This window comes from Xenopus tropicalis, chromosome 6 (assembly GCF_000004195.4).
Source record: "Xenopus tropicalis strain Nigerian chromosome 6, UCB_Xtro_10.0, whole genome shotgun sequence".
In the NCBI taxonomy this organism is placed as follows: domain Eukaryota; kingdom Metazoa; phylum Chordata; class Amphibia; order Anura; family Pipidae; genus Xenopus; species Xenopus tropicalis.
Genome location: NC_030682.2, coordinates 86562633 through 86584698, shown reverse-complemented (window position 1 = coordinate 86584698; position 22066 = coordinate 86562633). Strand labels below are relative to the sequence as shown.

Below are 22066 nucleotides of genomic sequence, written 5' to 3'. Positions count from 1 at the left end.
TCTTCACCCTTATTTTTATAATGATTTCATTTTTTTGTTTTCATAAGCATACCTGACTGGCTCAGCTTTCAGTTTGAATCTTGGCTATAATGTCATTGTCCCGGTCGGTCAGGACTAATTCTTCCTTTTATCTTTTCATAACCCTTCCATTATGTTACTATTACCCTAAGTCAGCAAACGCTGGGCCCCTTACTCTTGCCTACTCTCACAGAATATTGCTACCAAATAAGAACAATAACATGAATTAATGACTATTGCAGCATGTATCAGTAATAGGCTTTTCTGTTGCACAGATACCAATTTAGCAGGCATAAAGGTATTTCACCTGAACTTACAATTTGAAATAAGATACAGGACATTCATAATGCACACATATAGCCACTCGTTTACCATTTAAACAAGCTCATCCCTGTTGTATGTTAGACAGATTTTACATTTAGTTCCAGAGAACATTATGTCAGGCTACATAGTTAATAGTATCAGATACTTGATAAAAGTCAGTCACTGAAAGGAATGAGCTCATATTTGTATCGGCAGCCAAACAACTCAGTGACGAACCCTGAAATAGGAGAAGTCAGAAGGATAATTGGATTAAGAATGCTTTTTGAGAAATGTATGCTAATTGCATATATATATTCCTCTATCATGGGAACATGCTGATCCTTGTGTGATAGTTGGAATCACTGTCTTGTGTATGGGGCTATTCTGTAGTATATTTAAAGTGATACTGACACCAATAAACGTCTCATCAAAATATGAATGTACAATAAAAGTTAGCTATAGCTCATGTTTTTTGCTGCTATGTTTGATTTTATAATAATTGTTACTTGAAATTCCTAAACCTGACTTTTGCCAACCTGACTGTCCCTTCTCAACCTGTCAGTTATAGCTTCTAATGCTAATGGACTCCTGCTGCACAAATATGGCGGCCCCCTCCGAGAAGGAAATTGAGAAAACTGTTTTGATTAGTCAATGCGCTTTCTAACATATGTTTTATAGCTTTACAACAAAACTATGACAAAACAAAAAGTAAGTTGAAGTTATATGTATTTTAGCAAGGTATTTGTAAATAGGGTAAGAGCAACATCTATAAAAACATCAAGTTAGTGGCACAGGGGCATTTTAACTCTTCCAGGTACAATTGTCCCTAAGAAAAGTTTATGGAAATCCACCCCTTTTTTCAGACGAAGTTACAGACAACAACATCATAAAGATGAGTCAGCTAACCAATTTGTGATCCAAGAGCTAACATATGTCATTAGCAGTGTGGCTGTCCTAGATAAAATGATAAATGGTGACCAGCATAAGCATGTCTCTACTGCTTTAGGCTAGAAAGGAGACATATAACATGAGAACATTTCCAGAACACTTACTAAATATGATAAAATGATGCTCAAAATGTGCAGCTAGATAGGCAAGTGTCAACAGACAACAGACAGCTGCAAATGTTTCTCAAGCAACATATGCTACTTTGAGTTACTTTAGTCAAATACAGGTATGGGACCTGTTATCCAGAATGCTCGGGACCTGGGGTTTTCCAGATAAGGGGTCTTTCCGTAATTTAGATCTCCACACCTTAAGTCTACTAAAAATCATATAAATGTTAAATAAACCCAATAGGATTGTTTTGCCTCCAATAAAGATTAATTCTATTTTAGTTGGGATCAAGTACAATGTGCTGTTTTATAATTACAGAGAAAAGGGAATCATTTTTTAAAAATAGAATAATTTGCTTATAATTGAGTCTATGGGAGATGGCCTTTCCCTAATTCAGAACTTTCTGGATAATGGGTTTCCGGATAAGGGGTCCTATACCTGTACAGTATACACCACAAGCATGACTGACAAACTTGGGTCTTCAGTAGTGACATGATAGTAGCTCCTCTACCAAACTTCCCCTGCACATCCCCAAATGCTGTACTTATTCTGAATTTATTATGTAGAACCTAACTATAGCTGAAGCAGCTAAGTTAAATAGGGCCATTTTGCCTGGCACTAGCCTTAAGGTTTACAAAATGAATGCAGAAGGGGAAACATACAAACATAATCTTTTACGAAGAGGGAAGGACTATTCATGGCAAGGTTACTAAAAAAGTGTACATCTAATTTCCATTGCAGTGTGTTTGTGTGTGTGGTCTTAAGTCCAATGCTTTAAACAAAAACTTAAGACTGTTAAAATTCATTAGCTGGACCCAAAAGTCCTAAAACCTAATATAAAGCTATACTTAAATAAATATCTATGTCAGCAAATGCAACACCTAGTAGTTATGTATAGAAAACAACATTGCTGTTCAGCAGATCTTAGTTAAAAATAAAAATAAATAAACCCTACAAAATACTTGATGTCTTAATGTAGATTTAAAACAGGATATTTTAAGCTTACCAGCAACAATAAGGCATAGCTAACAGGTATGTTACCTAAATATTAATCAGGAGTGCTACTGGTTTTACCAATGTCATCTAAAGCAATGCTGCCCAAGTTGATCCACAAAGTAGGCTGATTATATGATATACTATATATTTGAGCACCAGAGTATAATAAAGTCACAGTGCCCTAGAAATACATACCTAAAAAATATTAAACATGACTTTGGATGGCTACATCTGTCCCACAAGCCCCCAGCTGGATATTCCTGATCTAAAGGCTAAATTATGCTTACTATTTACTTACAGCCCTTTAACATATTTTTATTTCACTGATATTATAAACAATTGTTTAAGGGATATTACATGAGTTTTACTTACACTGGTATGCTTCATGTGGAAAAGGCAAAATAAATATGTTTTAAAGAGGCATTCATTTTTATTTGAACACTCAGTTCCTTATTAATGAGCCCATGTGGCTAGGCTTAAACCTTGGCAGCAGGAGTTTAATATCTCCCTAAAACAGCTGGCCAAACACTGGCAAGAATGCCCCCAGTAAATTCATTATCAAACAAAAAGGGTGAGGGGAGGAATTTTCCAACTTACTACTTCAGTAGGCCTGTAGTACTTGTGATCAACCTTCACATGGATCTTCCCAGTCTCACTGCAGCGTCCCACCTCATTTTCATTCTTGCCTTCCCACCTGAAAAGAAGATAAACATTTGAGGAACAGGGGGCTACTTTCACAAGCACATACCAAGCTGGAAGCATTTGGCTGTTTCTTCACACCCCAAGCGCAGTGTAAATTCCCTTCTCCCCAGGAGTGTGTAAACTAATTAACAAAAAGAACAAAGGCCAATGCTAAAATGTTACAAGAAAAACTTCCAAAGTTATTACATTCTTGTCAAGTGTGAAACTGTCAATTTGTGCATCTTATGTTGTGAGGAGTAGATGTATTTGTTAAAAGAAACACCTATTAGCCACATTGTAAATAAAAAAGAATTTGGAAGTGTTCTGCTACAGAGCCTATACTTACACGAACGTCTTGGTACTTCATGTTACTTAATTACGTTAAGATAATTAAGATAGTTTTCTGATATTTATCTGAGAAAAATATTTTGATGAACAAAATTAATTTATTAGTATTCAGGAATGCTATTTGAAGGATAGTTTAGAGAAGAAGCAATATATGGCAAAAAATGCCTAGTATACATTTTCCTTTTTGTTTTTTACCCTTCAAGGGGCTTTAGAAGAAAACTCTATACATTACATTGCCAATTTCTTGTATGCGAGATACAACAACAAAGCTAAGGCTATAGGATGTTTTTGTAATAATTAAACAGGCATTAATGGTAAATAGATATAGAATCCAGGTAACAAAATTATGGATATTTAACCCTTATGTGTGGCTTAATTTGGTACCCGGCAATAAATCGATTGCTCCGAAATAAATTGAGTTCACACAAAAGACATTTGTTTTAGAGAAAAGTTAATGAAAATTGGTATGGTTATGGCACAATAATCCTTTAAGGTGGCAAGCATTGGCTCCATCACAACAAAATATATCAGACAATGATCACGGCTGTCTAAAACTGAGTGGGTAAAATACAGTTTTTAAAAGTAGAAAATATATTTCCTGAAATCACAATCTTCATGGCAACTGAGAGGACATAGGTCAGGACTGTCATCATATTTGTCATTTATCCATCTTCTCAAAACTTGTCTCATGCTGATTTTCAGAACTTGTAGAAACAATAAAAGGCCAGCACACTCAGTATAACAGCAAGAGATCCCAACAGAGTATCTAAACAAGCACAGTTTGCTTTGAGATGTACCTGAAACCAAGATTGTCTATTTATTGCTTGCTTATTGCCATTAATTGTGCAACAAAATGTTAATATTAAGTATGGTTAATGGCAATAGAAAGCACTTTCTAATGTTGTATATTACACAGATCTTGTAAATTCTGGCAGCTTCTTTATGCTTATTTGGGGTTAAAAACCTTAACGCAACATAATGTCCTTAAATGTGAAACAACTATACATAACGACAGTTATTGATTTATACTAACTTGTATATAGCCTTCCATCCGTATTACATTATATCATGAAGAGTAAGAACGTTTGTATTGGCAGTTATACACAAACCAAATTCATGAACCATTACATTTCTATGTCGCGTGGCTGCTGCATTTATGTTGCATACAATTTAGATCCCCCTTTGAAATAGGGGACAGACAACCATGTATTGTGGGAGAAAGTTTCATGCATTTGCAAAGCAAACTTTCCACGGGTGCACGTTGGTTTGCATTTGCTTTGTTGCAGGTTTTTCCTTTTGAATTATTTCATGGTGCTCCATATGCAACTATTACATCCACTTAATAAGCAGCTCTTTATGTTAACGTTTTGTTTCTTGAAAACTATTCCCCACACTCTCATCAGATTAAGCCTAAATCTAAAGTTACACTGGGTAGCTTCTCAGCTGTTGAGGTACAAAGGGACTAAATTAAATTGTGACCAACTGATCCCATAAACTAGACAATGTAACCCATGCACCTGCTTGTGAACATCTTTAGATGAATCTTCTTTGTAGTCCAGCTGGCCTGCAGAGCACCATATCACACATTGGTGAAGTGGTTACACATTGAGCTATCATCTGTATAGAACTTCCTGGAATGCAACAGTAGTGAATTCTAGGGGCTAGCCTGCAAACCTGACCTAACATTCAGACAGTCAGGAAAGAGTTAACAAATCGACACATTTATTAGATCTCATAGATATGCCAGTTTGTCCAAATCAAACGTGGCTGAATGCTGAAACATTGAGAGCAAATGAAAATGTAGCTTTTACAGTTGGTATGCATTGGTACAGTTTGTAAAATATTAACAACAGATAGTAAATCAGATGCTAAATTATAGGCAGTTTAATTTTAAATGAAATTTAAGGAAAAAACATTCAAAAACAAAGTACAGTACAGCAGCCCGCAGTGTAATTATATTGTAATATAGTTAGATACTATAGTGACTTTGTGGGATAAATTTAGGTACTGTATTTGTCTTTTCTCTTCCAATAAAAATTGCTAATTATGCCCTGTGGCCAAGTGCACAGTGCTGTGGTCCTGAGTTCAATTCTGCCTTTAGCACTGTCTGCAAGAGGTTTATTATTTACTCCCTGTGTGTTTGTGGGGTTTCTCAATGTATTTCACTCTCCTCCCACAATCCAAAACATACTGGCAGGTTAATTGGCTCCTGATAAAACTGACCCTACTGTGTGTGAATGTGATAGGGACTTAGATTGTAAAATCTACAGGGGTAGGGACTGATATGAATGATGAACAAAAGATGGGAAGCGGAGCACAAGCTGATCCTCAGTAAAAACACCTTTTTATTTTAAATCATTAAAATGGTTAGAAAGAACACGACCTTCAGACCCAAGAGCCAAACAATTGCATTAGCACAATATCGCCCACCCAAGGTGGGCATATTAGGGGAAAGATTTGCTTGTTTGGCAGCCTCGCCAATCAAGCAAATCTTACTTTAGGAAGAGGCCTATGGTGATCCGACCACAAATACCAAACCCCAAGTTCCCCAGGAATCTATTGATTGCTTAACAGCTACTTTTAACACCAACATAAGACAATCCTTTTTGGAAGGCATTTGCATTCTTTCCAGCGTTCTAATGATAGTAATTACAAATAGTAATTTCCTTTTTTACCTATCGTTAGATGTCAACACCTTTATCCAGTATGCAAATAACATGTTTTATTATAGTTCAGTATAAACGATAGATTAGTGTTAGGAGGAAATTGTATTACTAGTTTTATTTAGCTACGGACAATAATTGATTCATATTTAGGTGTGTAAAAATAAGCTGCATTTGAAAAGAAGCCTCTAACAATGTTACTCTGTACTGTTTCTTTCTAATGCTTTCTGAGTATATTCTCTGTAATCTAGTTTGCATAACAAACCCAAGCTATGCATGGGCTACTATGTGCTTACATCATGAGGGGGATTCACTAGTGAGCGTCTGGATGCCTAGAGTAGGAAATGACTCTGAGACCAATTAATACAAAAAATGCTGTTTTCCCTGATGCCTATAAAAGTTTATATTTAGTTACTAAAAGATTCTTTAGAGATTTCACCCCTGCCCTCATAGCTGGAACTGCATAGGAAAATGGGAGAGTTCTACTTTGCATGGGTGTAATCATTACTGTAGATATGCTTAGGTATCATTTAGCTAAGAAAACTGCTTATGTGTAATTTTATCAGATAACTGAAAAATCATGCCACAAATAATACTTCAACATTACACTTTAATAAGGGAGACTTACAAAACATGCCAAAAGCTTTGCTGTGTAGATTTCAGAACAACCATGCTCAATACTAGTATTTTTTTAACAATCATCATAAGTTTACATATAGGCATTCTGCATACTGCGAGGAAGCCAGGGCATAATCACATACTGCACAGCTAAATAACAAGTCGCTCCTATTAAAGGGGTGGTTCACCTTTAGGTTAACTTTTAGTATGTTATAAGATGCCCTAGCAACTTTGTGATTGGTCTTCATTATTTATTTGCTATAGTTTTTGAATAATTGTCCTTCCTTTGCTACATCTTTTCAGCTGTCAAATGGGGGTCATTGACCCCTGCAGCCTGTGAGGCTACATTGCTCTCTCTTACTTCTGCAGGAAAGGTTCTTCACTACTCAGAAAGGTGAGGCTGTGCATCCTATAGTAAACAGCAAAGACGCATTCCAAAATACCACGTCTGATAAAATCTCCCTATAGCCCTGCATGGATGTACATGGGCCAGATCATTTTACAAGTAGTAGTAAAATTATAAAATTCATGATTGCCATCAGGCAGTACTCTTGATAGTATTATTGATACATAGTGGGAAAGACAGGCATAAATATTGCTCTGCAGTAGTTACCATTTAGCAAACAATATGAAATTTGTCTTGTTATTACAATAGACTGGTCATAGATAATTGCAGAAAGGGTTCAATGTGTTACAACTCTGGAGTAAATTTACTTTGGCTTTATGAATTCTACCCCCCCACACTCCTTGTTGAAAAGGGAGTATTCTAAGGGGTTTTCAACATTCCTTGTAAAAAGGGAGTCTCATAAAAATGTATTGTAAAAGTTTGCGGTAAAAACTATGCAGCCACACAGCATGCGTATTTCATAAGACACAATAAAAACACATGCTGACGGTCTGTGTAGGAACATGTGCAGTTAAACATACAGTACAGTGCTGACAATTAAATTTTTACAAGCATGATCATCATCTCATGAACTGCTACTCTTGGATTTTTCCACAGCAAAAACTGTTCGAATTACAGTTCCCAGGCAAATATCAATGACAGTAACCAGGAAAATGTAAATTCCACGATCACTGGATGGAAGGCATCAACTCAGGGAACTATAGGGCAGGACTGAATTTTTCCCCAGAACCCCTACTTTTATAGAATATCCTCAGCTCCATATGGTGAAGATAAGGGATATTTCAGACAATTGCATATATTTGTTACACCCCTCGCCAAGGGATCTATGCCCTATTTCCATGCACACGGTTGGTGCTATGAAGTAGGGAACAATTTTGTACAGCATAGTTACTTTGTATAAAACAGTTAATTAATAATGCAAAAAGAAAGGAAAGTATATTCTATACATTGCCATACAGAAACTTACACTAATGTTTTCATGAACTTGTTGTCTACAAGATGATTTCTGCAGGAAACACGTACATTTAAGCTGCTCTGGGTTCTCATCAATTCACTGGAGTGTGTGAAAGTGTCTTCAGACAGCACAGTTGGCTTCTTCCCAAGTCTGAGCTGTGCACTGAGATCCAACTATTCCCTCCTGATCCAAGATGCATACTATCTGCTAAAGTTATTTCTCTCTGGGATTTTTCTATTGCAATCTAATCAAACCAGGAAGGCAGCAAGTGAAGGGTGAGTTTTTTTCATGTTTACTTTAGTCATACAATTAGATATAGTACGGAATAGCACTCCACTTTCAACCTTGGTTACTCCATGATGCCATGTGACACAAGTTTCTCTCATTTTGATAAGGTTAATGTGTTAAATCCATCTTCCCCAGAATGCCGAATTAAGATTATGCAGTTCACCAGTCAGGGTATGTGGGCTGCAAGAGCAAGCCACAAGCAACTGGCCATACATGTGTCTGACAAAATCGTACCCATTAGTAACCCAGAGAATTGCAGGGGAAGCCCTAATCAAACCCATGTCACCCAAATGATTTCCATCACTGAGGATGGGAGATGAATTACATAGAGACCAAATGTGATCCAATGTAATTTAAACATAGTCATCCAAAACTGAAATACAGGAATGGAAATAAAGTCATAACATTGTGAGTTTTTGAGTATTAGGCCCCAATATCACCTGCCACCTTTCTAATCAATCTTTATACTTGGAACAGCATTTTAAGGAGTGATAACAAAACTTCCATTTACAACAATGACCAACTGACAGGTATACCATTACCCACAAAGCCTACTGTACAATCACATTACAGTGGCATAACTAGAACCCAATTGTCCAGGAAAGCCCTGGAGCTATAAGCAGCAGCCAGATTACACTGGTTTATGTTTAGAGATTGGCAGAACTAGGTTCAACTGTGATTAGGTGAGAAGGAAAGAGTTAAGGCAGGAGAAAGCTGGCCTGGGAGGCGGAGAACGAGAGGGATGTGATGTCAGAAAAAGAAGCACTTACTTCCTTATCTTCTGAGCAGGTAGAAACATCCCACCCACCCTCCCCCTTTTTTGCAAGAGTTTCTCTTCTTTTTGTTTTCATATTATCGATTAATAACTGAATGTCAATGTTTTCCTGAATGCATTGTTATATTGTGCTTTCTGTATCTTTATACGGTATTAACTCGAGAGTCGGCATTGTATTTAATTTATGTTAACTACGATTGCTTGATCCAGGGAATTTTCCGATCGCCGGGGGGGTCAGGAAGGAATTTTTTCCCTCTTGAAGCATAATTGGCGGATATATGATAATGTATTTTAAGTTTTATTTGTCACAGCAGCGGTAGGACCTAGCCAGAGTACTGCACAGGTAATTTTAGCAGAGGGATAAAGGAGGTTCTCTCCTGTGACTGCAGGGTGGATTGATAGATATAGATGCTATTACTGCTTGTGCTAGGTGACAGCCTGCTTGGATTTCCTATCATCCAGATCCAGCACCGGCAGCAGGGCTGCTGAACTTCTCTCATGGTTGGTAATGCAGCTCCTGCTGGTAGCAGAGTTTGTGGTCATCCTCTCTGTAGCTAGAGGCAGTCTAATAGTCATTCAAGTCTTCAGCGAGGAACGGCAGAGCATAGTAGCGACCTCTTATGGAATTATAGCTTTAGAATATTGCCTTGGGTTAGGCTGGCAAGGTCCTATTTATTTGATAAAATGTGAATAAATGCTGTGGCCATTTATCTCTACCTCATTAAGGTATGTAACAAGGGGGTTCAGTGGGGTGCCTCAAGGCGAATGGTTAATTGAGGAGTCCCCTTGTCATGTATCAACTTCTCCATCAAAAATCTTTAATAGTCTCCCAATCAGAACACTACAAAAGAAAATTAATATACAGTACTGGTGATCTATTGACATTGCCACAGTCTTTCTAAGAGCTCTATCTTACCCTTTTTGATTGCATGGAGAATTGCATCGGCTGGCAGTTTTGTTGCTACCTGAAAACGTTATTTTATTTTATGTTCTGTGGCTGAAAGACCTAAACTATCAATTTTATAGATAAATGGCGGATGCAGAAGCATTTACAGAAATCAGGCTAATTCCAATATGCCTGATTGCCTGCTGGTTAAAAGGGAACCATTAAAATTATAAATATTTTCTAAACTGTAGTGGATGTTTAGTTAAAACATCTTACAAATAGTCTTTGTTCATTGTTTGTAAACCTAATTTAAGTTTTTTAATCTAGCATTTGTCTTCCAGTTGTAACCAACACGCTCCTGCTGTTTGCTTGTAGTGGCTGATTGTACTCACCACTAAACAATTTTAAAGGAGAAAGAAAGGTAAAAACTAAGTAAGCTTTATCAGAAAGGTCTATGTAAATACAGCCATAAGCACTTACAGAAACGCTGCACTGACTTCTCTGTCAAAAGATTTCTCGTGTCTGTAATTCCTGTGCCAGAGACAGGCAGCTCTCTGTTCTCTGCTCTTTCCTGCTCCCCCCTCCCTCAAGAATGCCAAGAACTCCCTCCATCCCCTTAGGAATGTGGATCTGAGCCAATCAGCAGGAAGCTGACCCATAGTCTTGCTAACTGAGCATGTTCACTTGGTCTGGGTGTCTGTAAAGGAGTGAGGCATTATGGGAACTTTCTTTACACATCTCAGCATTTTTTCTTCCTGTTTGGCTTCTGATCATCTGAACAGATGAAATATGGGGAGTCTTAAAGGAGAAGGAAAGACAAAGTCACTTGGGGGTGCCAAAATGTTAGGCACCCCCAAGTGACTTTATTCGCTTACCTTTTACCCCGGGCTGGTGCCCCTGTACGGAGAGAAGAGCACCAGCCCGGGGTACCTGTAGCGATTCCTACTTCCGGGTTCGCTCGCGTGCGCATGCGTAGTAGAGTGAAAAGCCGAATTTTAACAGAGAAGTCGGCTTTTAACTCTACTGCGCATGCGCCGGTCCTTAGTTGTTCCAAGAACGAAGCCGGAAGGAGGAAGCGCTACGCTCCAGGTACCCCGGGCTGGTGCTGTTTTCTCCTAACAGGGGCACCAGCACGGGGTACAAGGTAAGCGATTAAAGTCACTTGGGGGTGCCTAACATTTTGGCACCCCCAAGTGACTTTGCCTTTCCTTGCCCTTTAAGGGCATTATTGAGAGAACTGAAGGTATGCCTGCAGCTTGAGATTAACTCTTTATTAGCCTTTCCTTCTCCTTTAAGCCATTACACAGGGGTGCAATGAGGGTGTGAGCACAAAATTCATACACTTTTTTGCTTTATTGTACTACTGTATATTTGCTCTTGCACCCAGGTATAATCATTGTTAGTGGTGTGCACCAACTCGCATCTGTACAACCCCCAGAAAACCATAACTTTCTCCTGGCATTCAGATTTATTTTGTTTCTCTATCACAAGCAGCTGAACTGCAATTCATTTAGTTACTTTTTTATATAATGTGAAGCTCTGGCCCCTTTTGCTTTCTGAGAACTTCTCTCTCCGACTAGGATGACCTCAAAGAGGTGCCTATTACACATGCCTGATTAATTTAATTTATAGTCGAGAGAGAAGGAGTTCTCAGAAAACAAAAGGGGGAAGAGATTCATGCTGAACAAGGAAGTCAGGTAAAAGAGATGCAGGGGCAGGCCAAGCCAAATGGGCACTCAGCTGGCCACCTCGCCCTTGCAACCCCCCTCCCCATCTGTGCATGAGCAATGCCATTGCGGGGTGGGGGCGGGGCAATGACAAGGAAGCGCAGACTAGGGCTAGGCACAAGGGGTACCTGTCTGGTGCCTTCTTATCCTCGCGCCTTAGGCAGGTGCCTCTTCTGCCTACCCCTAGTTCCGGCCCTGAAGGAATGCATTTTAGCTGCTTGTAACAGAGAACCTAAATAAATCTTCATGCAGGGAGAAAGATATGTTATTCTTGGGGCTATTTAGAGTAATTTTAGGGAAATTATTCTAAGGGGAAATAAAGGGCGTCATTATCCTTTAAGACATTCATTTAGCTACTAAAAATGCCCTCCCCTTTATACTAAACAGGCATTGTTTGTCCATATATTGCAATATATTCAAGCTGGCCAACTATGTCAAAGTCATCTTTAGTCTGGCCAGTCCTACACTCACTTTCCATCTGCACTTAGGTGATCCCAGTGGTGCCCAATAAAAAAGGCAACCATCTAAAAGTTTAAACTTTGGAAAGCAAGTTGCAGGTGAGAAACTTGCAGCACTGACAAGTGAAAAATTTTACACCAAGGAAGCAAAAAAAACCAAAAAACCATGTAGATCTTTATAGGAAAAATCTGAATACAGTGGATAAAATAGAGAGATCAGCACAGCCTTTTTCAACAACTATATTTGCACAGCATTAGTTAAACCTCAGTATGTACAAAAACAGAAAAAAGGGGGAACTAATACAATATCCCTTTAATAAGTTTTGACTGTGCAAAGGCCTAAATAACATAGGGAAAGGAATAGCTGCAAGCTTACAAGAAACAAGTTTCATTGCTCCCTCTAGGCCATGTAGTCTTTCAGGATCCCATTCAAAACAATTAACCCAGATTGCCATGGGTTACTGACCAGGTACAGCCTTCACTGACCCCGACAGCCAAGAAACTATTGCTCTGTGAGGCTGCAATTTTATTGTTTTTGTTACTTTTTATAACTTACTTCTTTATTCAGTTTCTCTTTTATTCATATTCCAGTTTCTTATTCAAACTACTGACTGGCTGCTAGGGTAATTTGGACCCTAGCAACCAGATAGCTGCTAAAATTGCAAACTGGAGAGCTGCTTAACAAAAAGCTAAATAATTCAAAAACCACAAATAATAAAAAAAGGAGATTAATTGCAAATTGTCTCATAATAGCACTCTCTACATCATAATAAAATGGAATTTAAAGGTGGGCAGCCCCTTTAAGACACAATGTTGTCCATGATTTTCCATCCTGTGTGGGCAAATTTAACTTGTTTAGGTGCCAGATTATTCTAAAATCTGGAGATCTTAGGCATGCTGGTGGCAATTAAAAACTTGCAGAGAAACACATCTGGCCTGCGGGCCACTAGATGGACAGCCCTGCCTCAGGATATACCCCGAGGAAATTAGCTGACTAAATGGAGGCAACTGATTTTTTTTGGAGGAAGTTTTGGTATAAAACAAGGCCTCAGTGCTTGCTTGCAGCATGAAGAACCAGACATAAGTTACACAGTAATGGAAAAAACTTCACGGCAGAAAGTTTACAGACGCAAATATATCTTTTCCTTGACAGAGTACTGCTAATAACCAGGAGAGGAGGCAGAAGAATTTATGCAGAAACAAGCAGATCGATTTCCTAGAGCTTACGCACAATTCCCATAAATGTGCATGTGTAAGTGGAGCTTTATAAGTGACTGTATGAAGAGACCTCCACATAGAGTAACCGCAGCCTACACATCTTCAGGTTGAGGTAGTGTTTAACCTCTATCTATTCCCATGTGCATAAAAGATTGATGGTAAAATGATTCATTCTGGAATCCTACCAGCTTCTTCTCCAAGCCATGAAATACCAGAAAAAAAAGAAAAATGTCTGTCTCAGGGAAGATTAATGATATGCACACAAAATACCTTGAGTTCTTGTAATATATTCATCTGTGGTAATGTGACATGAGGATTACGCCTAAACATTTAGCTAAAAAAAAAAGAAAAAAGATAGCAAAAGGGTGTAACCTTCACAGTGATGACCTGATCCCTTCCTGCAGTAAATTACAGTTTAAGTCTAATAATGCTAATCAGCATTCCTATAAAACAATGTGTTGGATAGTATTTCACCACTGCAATGTAATCTAATTTGTTGTTGCCAAACTAAGCCTAAATGCATTTTCCAAAAGCTTCTCAGTCACATAGAGCTTACAATCTAACATTCGGTACCTAAGAAAATAGCATGACTTGCTTGAGGTCGAGTGAAGCTGGAACAGGAATCAAGCCAAGAGTTCTGACGTCCCCAAATTATAGTTTGGGAAAATAGTTAGGAAAATTCACAAACATCAGATACTGTAGTACTTCTAGTTTCCTGGAAAGAGAATCTTTCCCAAAGAATATCTCTTCCTGACGGATTTCTCCTAAAGTTCAGTTTCAGCCCACTAGAGCGATATAAAAATAAAGCTATTAGCCCAGTTATGGTACAGTTTGTTATCTGCACTTGGGAAAATACTCTTGCTTTTTCCTTTAATACAGGCTGCTATAGTCATGCACAATAATAAAATGTGTTGTGTGTGAGTTGTAAAGCCTATAGCAGCCTCCTCCTGTATCGAGTCATTATTAAAGCATAAATACTTTACTACTCTTCTAAGAAAAAAAAAATCATCTGCTACTGTAATGTTGGTGGAGAAAATGACTTATGCCCCTTTTAATGCATACTAGATGTTTTTCTAATCCATGTTTCCAAGGAACATATGACTGGCTGGCTTTGATCAGCCAATGACTAAAAAGCCTTCTGGCCAATGCTATGGTCTAGAGGTCAAGTGTTTTTTTTGTATGTTTCATACAGCTGCTCCTGGTATGTAGAAGCAGGGGGCCCAATGATGATAAAAGGAGGTGAATTGAAAAACATAATAAACAATAAAAATGTAAATGAGGTACAGTATTCACAAAACCATCCTGATTTTATTATCTGCAGTCAAGCTATGCAGACTATGCTGTGTAAACAGTCTGCACCCTCAGCTGAGCACTTGCAGCACTGTAGAACTTTAGGCTGTAGACAAATGTATGAAAATAGCACATGAAGGCAGTTCTGTGCCTGAACCCAAAATGCAAGAAATGTATGTTTTTGGCAAATGGATTACCATGTTTCTCCACTAATATATTTTAGTATAATGTTGTATACAAAATGACTGTACATCTGGAAGTATTAGCACTGGAAGTTACAAGACCAACTAAACAAAGGAAGATCATACTGACCATTTATGGGTTTTGGAAACACAAAAAAGATTGTTTGGCTTTTCTAATTGGTCAAAGGTGCCCATCAATCTGCTGATTTGGTTTTAAGCATGTGGTCAATCTATTTATGGGACCAAACTGATTGCATCAATACATAATTAAATATTGCCTATTCATCCAAATTCGTATTTGTGTAATTTGTTTCTGCATTGGTGGCACTGAATAGATAAACTATTGGTGGTATGGAAGGGCGATGCTGGATTCCTAATGGGCTTCAAAGAGATGTTAGATACCAGTTTACCCACTGTACAACTTACTATGGCATATGATTCAAAGCGGGACAGTTGGGGAAAGGAGCCACGTAAGGAGAGAAGCAGCGCAAGGAGTCGGAGCGCGTATGGGGGGCTCTGTGTATGGGGGGCTATGTGTATGGGGGGGCTCTGTGTATGGGGGGGCTCTGTGTATGGGGGGCTCTGTGTATGGGGGGCTCTGTGTATGGGGGGCTCTGTGTATGGGGGGCTCTGTGTTTGGGGGGCTCTGTGTTTGGGGGGCACTGTGTATGAGGGGCTCTGTGTTTGGGGGGCTCTGTGTATGGGGGGCACTGTGTATGGGGGGCTCTGTGTATGGGGGGCTCTGTGTATGGGGGGGCTCTGTGTATGGGGGGCTCTGTGTATGGGGGGCACTGTGTTTGGGGGGCACTGTGTTTGGGGGGCACTGTGTTTGGGGGGCTCTGTGTATGGGGGGCTCTGTGTTTGGGGGGCTCTATGTATGGGGGGCACTGTGTATGGGGGGCACTGTCTCCCCTGTGGGGGGGCAACACTGGTAGATAGTTATAACTCACTTATATTTATTATAACATTTGTCCTCCCTGTGTGTAATTCTGTATATTGTAAGATTGTACAGCCCTGCGTACCCTTGTGGCGCTTTATAAATAAAGTTATACATACATACATAACTGACTGCCTTCTCTCTATATTTGTATTTTATATGTAGGAGTTCCTATATTGTTTTCCTTAGGTAGTACAGTATGAGGGTATAGCACATTTGCATCTGATCCCACCATTTCAACTATATAAAAGGAGTATTTTTAGAAAAAAATGGGGTGTTAATTGGGGCGTAGTCACAAAAGTGGGCATGGTCTTTTTGTCCCTCTTTTTGTTTTTCAAATATTGGGAGGTATGCAACATCAGTGACATTTTTAGACCCCATGGTATATATGAGATGGTAACATTTTAACTGATCTTTTTGTAAAGGACATATCATAATAACTTGTTAATATATAATTAGTTTCATCCTGAGATGTGTATTTGTTCTTTACCTAGGTCACAACTTCTCCAGGTTCAGAGAATAGTGAGTGAGGAGGAGAACAGATGTTTACAGAGAGGGTTACCATTGGATCTACTCCAGAGTGAACTACATAAAGTAAGACAGATGGATCAAGTTTTGTCATTGATGCATTCTAGAGAGAAAGATTCAGGGGCTAGATGTATGCCATTTGTACATACTTTTCATCCTGCAGAATCATTAATAAACATTGGGGTGTCCTGGCTAGACCTAGAAAATAGAAGAATGTAAAAGTTCTGTCCTATATATGACTCCATAATTTATAGGACCGTCAGGTGAGGGCAGATTTGGGGACTGGAATGACTTCTCCACAGCAGACACTAGCCTATGTTTGTAATGTAATGTTTCCTTTAAAGTGTACACAGTGTTCTCATGTCATTAGAATCTTCACATTTCCTCATTTTGGAAAAAGATGTGACATTATAGGGTATTACACATGTAATAAATAAAGTTCTCTTGTGGGTTACTTTATGCAGGAGAGACCACAAAAAGTCCCAAGGACAGGATTAGTCAACATAAATCCACTACCGGAACTAATCATTTTAAAGGAACAGTAACATCAAAAAATGAAGTGTGTTCAAGTAATGGAAAATATAATATACTGCTGCCCTGCACTGGTAAACTTTGTTTGCTACAGAAATGCTACTATAGTTTATGTAAACAAGCTGCTGTATAGCCATGGGGGCAGCCATTTAAGCACAGGATGCAAAGTAGATAACAGATAAGCTCTGAAGAATCCCAGTATGCCATTTCTCCTTTTTCAGCTTAAATGGCTGCCCCCATAGCTACACAGCAGCTTGTTTATATAAACTATAACACTTTGAATTTTCTGGTGTTACTGTTTCTTTAAGTTAATGATACTAGCTCATTTCTATAAACATTTGATTGCATCAGGATCTTATACTTGCAGAAAAAATGCCGGATACATACTTTACAAACACTTGAACCTAGGGGTAAGAATCATAAATTTCACCAGACTGGATTTGTTTAGAAACAAGCTTAGGGTACCAATAATTTTGGGTAATATCTAAAGAATGTAAAGCAGTTACCTTTATAACTATGGGATTGCTGATGTGTATCTAATGATTGTAAAAAAAATCCACATGTGAAGGGTTTAATTATCTAATTAAAGGGTGGGACGAGAAGTGGAGCAACACCTTTAAAAGTGTGACTATGTATTGTAATGTTTATGGTTTGAGAAAGGAGTGGGAAGCTGTAGAATGTTGCCTGTGTCTTTTTTTTGGTGATTTTTTTGTATATTAGCCTGGAACAACAGGCTAAGACTTTTGCTCCCAGATTTTTTAGCAGTGCCACTTTTCTTTGACAATTATATATATATATATATATATATATGTACACACAGATCAAATTAATATGCCTTGCTGACATGCAATTTGCTTACACAATGGTTTTCCCGATGTGCATGAAAGCTTTCTCCACAAACTCACGAACACTGTGGACCTCCCCAGTAGATATGACAAAGTCCTCAGGCTCATCTGTTTGCAACATCAGCCACATAGCCTGCAAAGAAAATAAACAGAGAAAAACTCAGTCTAACATGCTTAATATTCTACCAACTGATGTGTTTATTTTTTCTGAAAGGGAAAAATAAAATAATTATACAGACTCTGGCTTTCTGTAGAGCAAATGCAAAGTCATTTCTTGCAATTGTACCTCAGCATTTTATGGGTTATACATTTATTTCATAGTATATATATTACACAAGCATTTTATGCGTGCTGTCTATTTAGTAACACATTAATGGGACACAACTAGGCATGGGTATTAAAGCAACAAAGCAGCTAAATGAATCAATCAAGTGTATGATAAAAAAAAAAAGACTAGTACAGTTTATTTGCACATTGTTTTTTTTTTCTAGTGTAAAAGAGGTTTTACTACAAACTTTCCTGCCGAATTATCCCTAAAAGATCTGAATAATGTCAGAGCAGTGTCAAATGCTGAAAATTTGTTAAATCCACATTTTTATAACAGATTTATAATGGATTTTAAGCTCTGTTATGTTTTTATTAACTATGTAGCTAGAAAAGTTGAGTTTTGACATTCCTATATTTTATAATGGATTTTAGGTTTGTTTTGGTATGCCAAGCGCTATGTGAATTCTACAACAGGAAATGTCATCCCTCAATTTTCCAATCTGCTTCACTTTAAGTGGAAGCAGCACCATAACCTGGCCCGTCTGCACAGTAATTCTGAGTAACGGAAGCTCGACACAAAAGATTAACAAAAACGCTTTATAAAATAACAGAGTCTTTGAAACTGAATTCACTGCTCTTTGGATGCCACTTTTACCATATAGTGACTACAATCAGGCATTAGGCACTCTAGCATAGTGTTTGCTCCATTTTCATTATTTTTGCATTAATTCTGTTTACATAACTCATAGTCTAAGGCTAATTGTAGACTTGTTTCAGCAAATATACCTAATGTGTCATACATTCATAATTTGGTGTTTGATTATCAGTACCATGGGGTGCCATTAATCAAAAGACACAATGCTAATATACACACCACAGTGGCAATGCTGCTAAAACTCCTGTTATGTTCCCACGCTTTCATGGGAATTCTGCATGGTAACAGCTAACAAGATGGGTATGAATCAGGGTCTAGGCAGAGACTGCAAACTGCCAAAAGTCACAAAAAAATGGCACAAGGCCAGAACAGCCCACATGGTTGTTTAAACTAAAGTCATCACAAAGGGCGTCAAAAAGACCGCTGCGAAACAGGCAGGGGCATAAGAATAAGTGTCTAGATTACTGCTAAAATTACTGAGACAAAATAACACGGAGGTATAGAAAAGTTTGGTCAGGCTTTGATTGTTTACACTGGAGCAGAGGCGCTTAAGGGGAGAAATATGATCGCTAAGTATAAATATATATGGGGACCATATAATAAATTCTTTGCCCTATTCACCATTAGATCTTTCTAGAAGAAGCAATTGCATCTCTCGAAAGGTGGAAATTAGTTTTTACAGCAAGGGGTGTTATGTTCTGTGAAGTAGTTGTATTGGTAAATTTAGCAAAAGGGTAAGATGCTACTTGTTACTTCAGCAGAGAAAACTCCAATTCACTCCATCAGTCCTGTCTTTTATAGGCACTGACAGGAACAAATTTAACATTATCTAGTATTGTAATGTGTGTCAATGGAAATGGCCCAAGATTGTAAAGCTTACTAACTGCACTGAAGTACTTCAGTGCTTCCTAGGCTAGAGAGTCTCAGTTTCTTCTCTCACACTGATACTCACAAAAATGAAATCATTTTCATGCAACTGACCCCGGCAACCCATAAACAATTTCTCTGGAAAGCTCCAATTTTATTTATCTTTTTATTCAAACCCTCTGCTATTCATATTCTAGGCTCTCACTCAAAGTGCTGCTGATTACTGAGGTAATTTGGATAGCTGCTGAAACTTCAAACTGAAGAGCGGCTAAACAAATAGCTAAATAATTCAAAAACCACAAATAATAAAAATGAAGGCCAATTGCAAAATGTATCAGAATATTACTCTTAACATACTAAAAGGTAATTTTAAAGGTAACCCCTTTAATATGACACAAGATTATGTTGTAAACTGTTCCATGTTTAGGGAAGATTCCATGTGATGGACCAAACACTAGGCATTTTTTTCAAATATTGGCAACTATACTATCAGTATGAGGCATAAATCCTTGAGGGTGTAAACTACAATAAAGACACTAATATGTTTATTTGCCATGAACTTTCAGTACTTCATTACCACTGTTTGCCAAAGCCAGTAAGAATAGTAAGAAATCAGCAATAAGGAGAGAAAAAATTGTCAACCGTGTTAAAGCAATGTTCATGGTATATTCTTAAACACAGAGTGACCATTATTAGTCTAACATTAATGGTCAGGTTTTTGATGATGCAATGTTGCCTTGTTCCCACAGTGCAGTCAGGTGCCAGATCAGCACACGGAACACTAGGTTCACTTTCACTCTGTATTAGCCTTTTGAAGGAGGACAGTACCTTGTGCACACATTTCAGTACACATTAATCCCATCACAAAGTAGCAATTTAAAGGGAGGGACAGAATCAATTGACCATAAGCCCTTGTTTGTCCTCTGTTATTTAGTTACGGCAATGCCCAGGAACACTGCTTTCATTTGGTTTGCACAAAAAGCAGCCAGCATTCACAAAAAGAACTAATCAACTAAAGCTCTATATACTATAATTTAGCTGTAATGCTAATTAACTGTTGGAAAGGAAACTCCCTCATATTACATTTATGCAGTAATAAAAACAGTATAATTTGCACTCATGCAGTGCTGGAAAGTGAAAAACATATATTTACTACATATACATATGCTATACCCACAGCTACAGCACAGAAAAGGCCATTACACTAGCATTTAATTGATCAATGTACGTTTCTGATCTACTGCTTCAGAGCTGAGGACTAGAAAAATATGAACATTATCAGAGTTTAAGGACGCGTACAATGTTTCCCTGAGCACAATATAAAAGAAGATAAGAGAGAAGTGAAGTGGATTCAGCATTGCTTGCATTAATCTGCACAGGATCAAAGAGAGCCAGGCTGGGTGTAGGTACGTAGGCGTCCATTCGCCCTAAGGGAGAAAATAAGGACATGGCATTTCTTTCAGCATTGGGGTCCAGGGTTTCTTACTATCCAAGAACTGTCTGCAAGGAGTCTGGGGTTTCCCCAGGTACTCTGTTTTCCTCTCACATTCCAACATGCAGCCAAGCAGGGTAACTGGCTCCTAATGTGCATTATATGTGTGTGATATTGACTTGTGATTGTAAGAAGCTGCGATGTTAATGAAGAACAATGTTGTGCTATATAATTAAGGATAAAAACAGCACACACAATGAGGTGCCTAATATATATGTTATTGATATGACAATATGTAGGCCACCTATATTTTAGATGTATTAACGCAATACAAATTTCAGCTACATCCCTAAATAATTATTTTTATAATACTGTTGGTCTGGATTAGAGGTCAAGCGATAAGAGCAAGTTGTGAAAGTCAGAGTGATATATTTTATAGACCTACAGTTGCAAAGATTAATTTTGACTTAGCGGTATGAAACAGTGCATGAATAAACAAGTCTTTATTACCACACCTCGAGAGTCAGGACTGATGAGACATGGATCACTAATGGTGACAGCAATTATTTATATCTCAGGTCATGGACATGTACATAAATTCAAGCATCGGGATGAGTATGTTCAATTGGTACCAGCCAAGGAACCAGGAAAAGATTTAGTGCCAATGCTGGAAGCAACTCATTTAAGACTCATGAGGAAACAGTCTTATATAGTTTCCCTTCATTTTTAATTCAGCTCATAGAATATTAGTCTCTGTGATCCTATAGTCATAGGGGCCATCATATAACAAGATACAGTATTTTAATAAATGGCATTTACCTTGTCAGTTTACAGTTCTTAACCAATATAAAATAATAACACAACAAAAGACTGTATTCGTATTTATCTTGCACTGCAAACCGACTGAAGTGAAAACACAAAAGTTACTAATCCAAGAAATGCAGCTAAACATGCACTTCTGTAAGTGATAATTTTCCTTCTGCATTACCTAACACATGGAGTTGAACTATAGAGTGTAACACAAATTTCCATGATTCCCCTGCCACCCACAGTGCTGGTACCAGAGTTACATATCAATTGGGGGGTTAATGGAGAAGCAGGAGGGAGGGAGAGAAGTGACAAGCTATAGAAGGGCC

The 22066-nt window shown here is 38.1% G+C and overlaps 1 protein-coding gene across 1 annotated transcript in view; it reads right to left on the bottom strand.

The window, feature by feature from the left end:
- gmds (GDP-mannose 4,6-dehydratase) overlaps positions 1-22066 on the bottom strand; it is a 363184-nt gene that overhangs the window by 59234 nt on the left and 281884 nt on the right. The window contains 2 exon segments of the mRNA NM_001037253.1: positions 2971-3067; positions 17724-17842. Of these exon segments, the coding sequence (NP_001032330.1) occupies positions 2971-3067; positions 17724-17842 (216 nt within the window).